We start from the raw sequence: 10,758 nt of genomic DNA, 5'->3' as shown, positions 1-10,758 counted from the left end.
CTACTAAGACGCACAGTCGACGACCTTTGGCGCGGGCACAGAGCCGTGGGACTGTCACCATGATCAACCTCAGACCTCTTCTGTCGCCCCAGAAAGAGCCCCCCACTTCACCCCACAGCGTCCCACCCCCTCCAGGCCTTGGGCAAGGACCCGTCCCATCCCGGGGTCTGCAGGTCGGCCTTGCAGGGCAGGGACTGGAGCTCCCGTCGCCTGTCTCTGCCCCTAGAACCAGCGATTCTGCTCCAAAACTCCAGGATTATTCAACCAATCTGTCTTAACCTTTTTTTTTCTTTTTTAAGGATTTCATTTATTTATTTGAGAGAGAGAGAGCTCACAAGCAGAGGGAGCAGCAGGCAAAGAGAGAGGGAGAAGCAGGTTCCCTGCCGAGCAGAGAGCCCGATGCAGGGCTCGATCCCAGGACCCCGGGATCATGACCTGAGATGAAGGCAGAGGCTTTAACCCACTGAGCCACACGGGCGCCCCCAATCTGTCTTAACTTGAATCCCAGACAGGACAGGCCTCTGCTTGTCTTTGCTCTGGTCCAGGCCCCAGGAATTGTGTGCTAAATTGGAATGGAAACAAGAGAAGTCGGCAACCTTGACACACGTCTGTCCCTAGCTCCTGGCCTGCACACGTCGGCCCACACCAGAGAGGCCGGGGGAGGGGGCATGTGAAATGCGGAGTCCAGCTGCGCCTTGACCCCTAGCGGGACACAGAGCAAGGGATTTAATCTCTGCACGTCTCCCTTCCCTCAACTATAAAACGGAGCTAATAATAGGACCTACCTTTCCCGGCTGCTGTGAGGATTAGCACAGGGGCTGGTAATACAGAGTTCAGTGAATGCTGGCTATAATTATCGTTAATCACGCGGGATTTACGGAGCCGTTACAAACGCACTCCGGCCATCCGTCAGTCGCGTCCCACACACATTTCCTGAGGAGAGGGAGAGAGAATCCAGTGTGCTCCAGGGAACTGTGAGTCCTTCCGTGTGACTGGGGTGTCGGGTGAGATAGGGCGGGGCAGCAGATAAGATGAGGCAAGTGCCCTGTCCAGAAGGGCTCAGGGGCCAGGCTGGGGAGCTTGGACTCTCTCCCAAGGGTAATAGGGAGCCATGGGAGGCTCTTGAGGAGAGGGACACATGTTGGCTCTGAGCGTTAGGTGCTCTCGGGGTGGTGGGTGGGACACTCTACAGGGAGACACCAGAGGCCAGGAGGAAGGTGGGATTATGGGCCACTTATGTGAGGGACCGTGGCCAACAGCCCAGTGGACGTGGGTGAGGCAGTGGTTCTTAACCTGTGGTCTCGAGACTTCTAGAGAGATCCGGTAGGATCTGTCTCCCTGGACGCTGTCTGCCAAATCATGTTTCCATTTTTCCAAAAATAAGAAAGAAAAAGGTGAAAATAATTTTGATGCTTTCTTGGGTTCAGCACAGGGAACCTCCTTATTCCTGTCTCTCGGTACACGTGAGTCTCCTTCCTCGTGGTGGTTGTGGTCTCTGAAGTCGTAGTGACCGCGGAATCAGTGAAAATGGAAACATTGCCCCTGGGTAAGGACGGGGTTGGGTTCCTATAAGCGTTTGTCTCACGATCCTCATTAATGGGTCAGTACGTAACCTTGTTTCGCGTGTGTTCTGTTTGACGACACCTCGCTTGATAGACACTGTTGACTCGCTCATGCTGAGCTCAAGGCCAACGGCACCATTAACTTGGGCCGGAAGGAAGCTCATGGAACACAGATCTTTCTGTGTAAGACACATCCCAGCATTCTGGGACCGCTGTGCTTGGGGGCCTCTTACAACCATGAAGTCAACAACAAAAAGGCACAATACTGCGAAAAATGTGGCATTAGCCAGAATACCAGAGGGAGGATGACAGGTGTGTGCAGGGTGACAGGGGGAGCAAGGAGGCCGAGGGTTCGCGCACACAACACAGCGGGCTCAAATTCTCACTGCCCTGTGCCTGCCCACTCGGATCTAAGGACCACAGGAAACTTAGTGGGTAGACGAGTTTGCAAATATGAAATCCACAAATAATGCAGGCGACCATATACGCAAAACATTGCCACGGTGTCATGGAATTAATAGAAAAGTTGTTAGGGAGATAGCTTTCTTCTCTCTGGAGCTAAGTCTTTGAAAACCACGGTCTGTTTTGCACTCCCAGGAGTTCTCAATTTGGACCAGCCACATTTCAAGGGCTTAAGAGCCACACGTGGCTGGTGGCTTCTGTATCACACGGTGCCAGTCCTTATGGCTTTCTTCAGAGTCTCAGAGGGGCCTACGAACTTAAAAGAATGATGATAATAGGTTGATGCCGCATAGAACCCCCTCAGAGAGCGCGTGACAGTACCAAAGTGAGCCCCTTAGCACGGGGGAACGCAGGGGAGGGAGAATATTCTTTGCATCCCGGCTTGTAAGAGCGCAGGATGGGAGAGACATAAAGGGTCCGTCATCCACAGAACCGGATCCCTGGAAGAGGGCAGGTTCACGGGCTAGAATACGCAGCATCCCTGCCAAGCAAAGAGCCCGAGCTCCGTGTAACCGCAGATGAAGTTTGCAAACCCGGGGTTGGGCTGGTGAGGACAAAAGCCAGCTGCGGAAGGTCACCGATGTGATACTATTTATACAACATTTAACCACAGGCATGGTGAACCCCCCATTGCAGCTATGTGTTTATCCATATGTAGCAAATGCATTTTTCTCATGAATAACAAATACCTCTTTAGTGATAGTGGTTACTTCAGGGAGGGAAGGGGAAGATTTGGACTGGGGTAAGGACAACACAGGTTCCAATTACAGTAGAAACGTTCTCTTTCTTCAGCTGGACAGTGGTGGACAGACAGATACTCATTAGGTTATTTGGGATACTTTGGGTGCGTTGGCTAAAATATTCCATAGCAAGGTTTTCTGTGCCCATGAAGAAGCAGGCTCCCTGCTGAGGGGGTAGCCTGATGTGGGGCTCGATCACGGGACCTGGAGATCATGGGCTGAGCCGAAGGCAGACGCTTAATGACTGAGCCACCCAGGTGACCCTCATCTATTATTTTACTTGGTAATATTTATTCAACGAACGTCTGAGCCAAGGGGTACCACGGGGCACCAGAGAGAAAACAGAGTTATGTTCTCAGAACCAGGAGTGAAGCCCGCCCAGCCTTCATCACAGGACTGTCAACTGTACCACAAGAGCGATTAAAAGCCAAGATTTTGACTTATCAGTCTGTCATCTTATTCTTTCCGGACGAAACAAATCAATTTAATCTTATCACTTTTTTTTCTTCTTCAATTGATCTTTTTCTTTTGGCTTGGCACTGCGGTGGGAGGGCAAACGGGTTAAGTTGTCAAGTTCACAGTCTTTGAAGTGTAACTCAATTTTTTAGGTGATCTTTCCATATATATTTTATTCAGTAAACTTATTTGGAAAAAAATATAAAATATATAAATAATAGGGTGCCCAGTTGGCTCAGTTGGCGGAGTGTGTGGCTCCTGATTTTAGGTCATGAGTTCGAGCCCCACATTGGGTATAAAGATTACTTTAAAAATCTACTCTTTAAAATACGTATATAACCAAGACACCTGGGTAGCTCAGTGGGTTAAGCATCTGCCTTCGGCTCAGGTCATGATCCTGGGGTCTTGGGATCGAGCCCCACATCGGGCTCCCTGCTCAGCGGGGAGCCTGCTCTCCCTGCTTGTGCTCTCTTGCTCTCTCTCATAAATAAATAAGATTAAAAATCTTTAAAAAATAACAATTTAAAAATATATAAGATATATACACTACTATGCATACGATAGTATATACTATATATAATTATTATACAAGGTAATGCAGGTTACATCTATTATTCTATTATATACCATATGTAACATATTATAAATGTAACACATACTGTAATGTGAAATGTCTCCCACTCAGAGAATGTTCTGGGTAGAACCTGCAATTGCTCCCATCTCATAAGGAGGACACTGAGGCACGGGGGCAGTTGGACACTTGTGGGAGAGCACTTGCTGGGCCAGGAGGGACTGAACTAGGACAGTCCCTGGAAGAGCCCTTGGGGACGGGAGGAGGGGACGGGCTGGAGGCCTAGAGGCCAACTTTAATGAGGGTGTGTGCACCTTGGCGGCCCGGACTGGAGCGTCCCCGGCCCGCATCCACCTTCTCCAGGTCACTCCGGGTGACCCTGTGGGGCAGTGCTGCTAAATGGGGAGGTGCAAAGCTCCCCGGATCATCAGTGAGCCTCCCAGGGGGCGGGGGGTGCAGTGAGGCCTGCGGCGTCCCCCCTTGCCCTCCTCCCAGCAGACCCAGGTGGCTCCACAGCCTGACCTTCTGGCTCTAGCTGAACAGCTGCTCTGCGGTCCCCGCGGGCCCCCTGGGTGCACACATCCGGCCCCAAGTCCCCAGTGGAAGAATTCGGCTCCTGTCGGACACCGGGGGGTCTGCCTTCCTCCAGCTGCCCAGCCAGGGGACAGCTAGCGGCCAGAGGCCGCAGACCCTCGTGGAGGCCTGTCTCTTCCTCTCAGTGACTGCGGACCACTGCCTCAGTTTCCCCATCAGTGAATCGGAAACCATGTCCTACCGGTCCACGGCTTATAGGGAGGATTCCACAAAGTCTTAAATTAAAAAAAAAAAAAAATTCAAATAGTACAAAAGGCACAGCAATGGAAAGCTCCCCAGGAGCTGGGTGTCTTCACCCACCACTGACCCAGCCGCGGCATCAACAGACGATTTATTTGGGCAAACTGGGGTGCACAGAATAGGACTGGGCGTCAGCTGGACTTCTGGAATGACTGTTTGATGCCACAAAATGCAATCGATAAAAGCTTTGCAACTGAGCTGGGAAAGATCCCTCCCGTCACAGAGCGGGAGACCGCGGTGTGGCGATGCGCTCTTGGGCTGCCTGTCGTGTGTCTGACAACAGTCAGCTTTTCATGAGGAAAAACGTCCAGCATAACCAAAAATAAAGAGTAAAAGGAACCTGGTGTCCGCACTTTGCCAGGTGAGCACGGCGCCCGTCGCCGCCCCCCCCCCCGCCCCCCGCAGCCTCACCCCCGGCCATTGGGCCATTGGTGGATGTTCTCTTGCGGGAGTATTTGAAAGCAGACACCGGCCGGCCGGGACACCATTTCACCCAAGAAGATTTCGGTCGGTAGGCTGCGGTTGACTTTGCAATACTTCATTCCGCCCACCAGGAAACAGATACAGAGAGTACTGGAAAATGCCAACAGGAGAAGTCTGGTCAGGACGCTGGAGGGTGTTCACGGTGGGGCTCTTAGGGCTTCTCTGCACGTTTGCAGAGGTTTTCACCAGCAAACCCCCCAAAGATCAAAGAGCAAAGGAAGTTCTCTCTCTGCTACCAGCCCCACCCCCTGCCAGGGTTCCCAGGGGCAACGTGCTCGTCAGCTTCCCCCCTGGGATCCTTCCAGAGTCTGGGTAGCGTAGTTGCTGTGTCTTTATTAATAGCAGGATTCGAGTAGTAGTGAAACCAAGTCGGGCAAAACTCAGGGCTGTGAGTCACTCGAACCTGGCTCAGGGTCCCCCAGATGCCTCCTCCCACTCTGACCTTGTGCACGGTGGTCCCAGCTCCCAACCTCAGTCTCCTGCTCTGTAAACTGGGGATAAATCCTCACCCTTGCTGGATGGCTGGGAGGATCCAGGGTAAAGCCCCACCCCAGCCCCACCCAGAACCAGGCTCAGGGCAGGTGCTGAGAACATAAAGAAGTCCTTTCCCCAGTGCACCACCTGCTCATTAGAGCTCCTGGGTCTGAGAGAGGAGGGACTGGGGGCTGGACTCCTGGGTCTGAGGGAGGAGGAGATGAGGTCTGGATTTCTGGTCTGAGGGAGGAGAGACTGACGGTCTGGTATCTTGGGTCTAAGGGAGGAGGGGCTGGGGGCCTGGACTCCTGGGTCTGAGGGAGGAGGCTGGAGGAGGCTGGACTCTGGGCCTGAGGGAGGAGGGGTCTGGGGGCCTGGACTCCTGGGTCTGAGGGAGGAGGGGGCTGGAGGCCTGGACTCCTGGGTCTGAGGGAGAAGGCAGCTGGGGTGGGGACTTGGTATTAAAGAACAGGGCTTTGGGAAAGTCTCCCTTATTCCTGGAGGCCAGACTCCCATCCCATGGAGGAAGGCACAAAACATGGTGCTCTGGGTCTCCCATCCCAAGTAAGGTATGTGAAGGGGCCCTGTCTCCCCTTTTCTCACTGCCATCAGGCCTGGCCCTTGGGGGTTCACAATACATTTTGTCCCCTCTGTCCTGGGACCAGAGCCCAGAGTCCAAGCTGGTCTAAGTTTGGAAGGGGGAGGGAGGGGGGCAGCGGGTCAGAGGGGGTGAGGGAGGGTTGTGGGGGGGGACAGGATGTCTCTGAGCTGTCACACACACCCCTGTCTCGGGCCCAGAGAAAGGGAGGGACAAAGGCTCTGAGAGAGAGTCAGGAACAAAGACGGGAGGAGGGAGACAGAGAGACACTGGGGAGAGCAGGCCAGAGCACAGCCGAGTGGGAGAACAGAGAAAGAGTGAAAGTGTGGGATATCCTGAATGACAAACAGTGGTGACAACAGTGGGGAGAGTGTGGGAGACGAGACACAGGATAGGGAGACCCACCCAGAGAATTGAGAGCTGGGATAGGGGCAAGACAGTGGCAGGAAGGCTGGTGGAGAGAGACTGGGAGATAGACAGTCCCACAGAAGCAAAGATACTGTGAGGTTGGAGAGGGGAAGGAGGTGTGAGACGGAGCAGAGAGATCAGCAGGATAGTGCAGACGGACAGACAGAGACCGGGCTGTCCGGAGGCAGGAGTCCGGCAGAGGACGGCGAAGAAATCCTCTGACTCGGACAGGCAGAGAGAGACTGAGGCCGACCCTTTCCAACGGGCTCTAGACCTCAGCTCTGTGGGGCACAGTGGGACGCAGGCGACCCAGACAAGGGGTGCTGGCTTGTGCAAGGTCCAGCGGACACCAGGGGTCTCTGAAATGGAGCTCAGGGAGCCCGAGAACCATGAGGATGGGGACCCAGAGGTGAGAGATGGGAGACAGGAAAGAGAGAGAGATGCAGAAAAACAGAGTCAGAGATAGACACAAAGAGGGACATGGACAAACACAGAGGGATGGAAGAGACAGGGAAACAGAGAAACAGAGAGACCCAGAATAACACCAACCCGAGGACACAAAGCTAGACTCAGGCCGCCAGGGCAATGGACTCAGAAACAAAGAACGGGAAGCACAGGGAGAGGATGGAGAGAGAGATGGGTGCAGTGGGGGTTGTGTGAGCTGAGCGTGAAGTCCCAGCTGGGGCTGGGGGCTTCTGGTGGTTCCCAGAGATGGGCAGGGTCTCTGAGACAATCACCCTGACTCTGCCAGGACACAAAAACAGGTGGCCCAAGGCCGGTGAGTCACTGTGACTCATCCTCCTCCCTGGGGACAATGACCCCATTACCCTGGCACCCCACCCCAACCCTGGGCTGGACCTCCAGTTTCCCCCACCACTCTCAGGGGGCCCCAGACTCACCCCCTCCCCACCTCTGCTCCTCTCCGACAGGAGGACACAGCTACAGCCCTCCAGCGGCTCGTGGAACTGACAGCCACCAGGGTGACCCCAGTGAGGAATCTACGTGTCCCGTACCGCCTCATCCGAGAGCTCGGCTCTGGCTCCTATGGCCGCGTACTCCTTGCCCGGCCTCGCCAAGGAGGTGAGTTTGGCCACCAAAGGGCAGACTCCAGCATGTCCCTAGAATAGGATTCTCAGAAGCCACCGAGACAAGGGGCATCCCCAGGAGATGACAGGAACCCTGGACGGGGGCGCTCAGAAAGTGAAGAGCTCTTTGATCTTCCAATAAACAGAGCTAGCCCAAGGAAGACTTACTTGCCTGAGGTCACACAACAAGGCAGGAGTGAGGTTTGGATTGGAGCTCAGGTCACCATGTTCCCTACTTGACTCAAGAGAAAACTGAGGCTCAGAGAGGGTAAAGCAGTTGCGTGAGGCCACACAGCCGAATAGGGAGTCCTCAGGGATGGTCACCTTTAACCCCTACTTCACACAAGGACAGACTGGAAGCTGAGAGATGTCAGACACTATTCCCTCCCATTCTTGTTTTACACATGAAACATCTGAGGTTCAGAGAGGTTAAGCAGGTTGCCTAAGGCCCCACAGCAAGATCAGAGCTCTCTGAGTTCCCTTCTGCTCCCCTCTACCTGGCAGGACCTGCTGTGGCCCTGAAGGTACTTCGTCGGGATTCGGTCCTGAGGACCACCTTCCTGAGAGAGTTCTGTGTGGGCCGCTGTGTCTCTTCACACCCAGGCTTACTGCAGACTCTGGCAGGACCCCTGCAAAGCCCCCGACACTTCGCCTTCGCCCAGGAGTACGCGCCATATGGGGACCTCAGCGGGATGCTGAAGGAACGGGTGAGGCGGGTGGGGACCAAAGGCCAGAAAGGCTTATCCCATGTACAACTGTCCCTAACCCATTTCTAGCTCCAATCCTGACACCCAAATCAGTGCTCAACCTAGCCCTTCCCTAAGCCCCAGACACCCTCCTTATTTCTAACTCTGGGTGCAATCCCATGCCTAACCCTAACCTAATCCACCCAACCATCCCACCACAAGTTTGCATGGGCAGGGACTTGGGGTTGGGTTGGGAATGAGATTAGGGGTGAAATTTTAGTTAGCACTGGGATTGGGGTGGGCATGCGTGGAGTGGTGTGGGTTGACTATAGATTGGTAATGGGTGTAGAAAGTATGGATGGGGTTGCAGAGTGAGACGGGATGGTTGACGATATGTATACAGAATGAGTTGGAGATCGGAGATGAGTAATGAGGTTCTTTCTGCTGAGGAGACCAGGTCAGGACTGAATTCATGAGATTCTGAGGGTACGTGAGTTTGAAGATTAGGATGGAGCCAATTTTAGGAATAAATTTTGGATTTCAGACAGGGTTAGAGATAAGCAGAAGGAAAGAAAGAAGGGAGGGAGACAGATGAATGGGCAGAGAAATGGATGGATGGATGGAAAGACAAGTGGATGGATGAAAAGATGGCTGGATTGAGGGGTTGATGGATGGTAGACAGATGGGAAGATGGATGGATGGATGATGGATGCATACATGCATGGGTAGATGGAGAGATGGATGGAAAGATGGGGAGATGGTGGATGGATGAAGAGATGGATTGATGGGTGGGTGGGTGGATGGGTAGATGGAAGGAAAGATGGGAGAGTGGCTGGATGGTGGATGGATGAAAAGATGGCTGGGTTGATGGGTGGCGGATAAATGGAAGGAAGCAAGGAAGAACAAATGGATGGATTTTGGATAACAAATAATTCAATACTTGATGGGATTGCTGACTGGTAGAATGGAAGCTAAACAGAAACACTGCTGTGTAAACTTGAATGGATGAGTGGTTTGACGGATGGATTGATTTATCAATGCAATGAAGTAAGCTGACTTCAGAATGGTGTCTGAGTTAGAGAATTAAATTAGTAGGAATTCTACTCGTAGTAGAATCTAAATTAGTAGGAACTAAGATTGGGATTAAGTATGAGATTTCGGTTCCCATTGGAGATCTAGGAGATCAGGCTGGAGGAAACAGGATATGTAAGGAGGGGGTTTGAGTTAGGGTTAGAAGAAAGCTTGGTGGAAGCTAAAACAGCTTCTGGTTCAGTCTGGGGTTCCGGTGATGACATACTGGGGGTTGGAATACAGAGGTTGTAACAAGGTGTGGCTGAGGATAACCTGGAGACGGTGTTGGGGGACACTAGAGGTAGCCACTGGTCTGAGGTTCTGAATTCTTGATCTCCAAGAAACCAAATAAAGAAGGAGCCAAGGCACCCTGACCTTCATCTCTCCTTGACCCCAGGGCCTCCCAGAGCTGCTGGTGAAGCGGGTGATGGCCCAGCTGGCTGGAGCCCTGGACTTCCTCCATGGCCGGGGGCTCGTCCATGCAGATGTCAAACCAGACAACGTGCTGGTCTTTGATCCTGTCTGCAGCCGTGTGGCCCTAGGTGACTTGGGTCTGACCCGGCCCGAGGGCAGTCCAACCCCTGCCCCACCAGGGCCACTACCCTCTGCTCCACCCGAGCTCTGCCTCCTGCTGCCACCTGAGACCCTGCCCCTGCGACCAGCTTTGGATTCCTGGGGCCTGGGGGTGCTTCTCTTCTGCACTGCCACCGCCTGCTTCCCTTGGGACGTGGCACTGGCCCCGGACCCCGAGTTTGAGACCTTTGCTGGTTGGATGACCACCAGGCCCCAACCCCCTCGGCCACCCCCCCCTTGGGACCAGTTTGCTCCCCCAGCTCTGGCATTGCTCCAGGGGCTCCTAGACCTGGATCCTGATACTAGGAGCCCCCCACTGGTTGTCCTGGACTTCTTGGGGGACGACTGGGGGCTAGAGAGGAACAGAGAGGGACCTGGGGGCTTGGGGGGCATGTCTAGTGAAGATGGGGAGGAGGAGGAAGAGGGGGGAGCAAGCCTGGAGGAGTGGACAGATGAGGAGGAGGAAGAGGACAAAGATGGCAGGAGGATGGGGACAGATGGGGGATCTCCCTGACCAGGTGACTGAGACAGGTGGTCAGAGCCTGGGCCAATGGCCCCTCCCCCAGCACTCCCCCGCCCGGCCACCTGGATGACAGCTGCTCCCCGGAGGACGGAGATGGAACACAGTGCATCTCTCCCTGCTGCGGGCTGGACTGGGAAGCACAATCCCCCTCTCAGCTGAGGACCTAGGAGTCCAAGAGTCAGCCCCTCCTCCCTCAGACTGGAGTCCAGGCCCCCAGCCCCCTCCTCTCTCA

At 54.0% G+C, this 10,758-nt stretch overlaps 1 protein-coding gene across 1 annotated transcript; it reads left to right on the top strand.

Annotated features, from left to right (window-relative positions):
- The first annotated feature begins 6,952 nt into the window (after positions 1–6,952).
- On the top strand, positions 6,953–10,517 carry LOC111139541 (SH3 domain binding kinase family member 3). The gene is made up of 4 exons (XM_022491839.1): positions 6,953–6,997; positions 7,518–7,668; positions 8,178–8,380; positions 9,828–10,517. Exons 1-4 carry the CDS (start codon positions 6,953–6,955, stop codon positions 10,515–10,517), a joined length of 1,089 nt encoding a protein of 362 aa, XP_022347547.1.
- Positions 10,518–10,758: the final 241 nt, after the last annotated feature.

The sequence above is a fragment of the Enhydra lutris genome, unplaced genomic scaffold (genome assembly GCF_002288905.1).
Source record: "Enhydra lutris kenyoni isolate GAN:26980312 unplaced genomic scaffold, ASM228890v2 scaffoldscaffold111, whole genome shotgun sequence".
In the NCBI taxonomy this organism is placed as follows: domain Eukaryota; kingdom Metazoa; phylum Chordata; class Mammalia; order Carnivora; family Mustelidae; genus Enhydra; species Enhydra lutris.
This window is presented reverse-complemented; position numbering and strand designations above follow the sequence as displayed.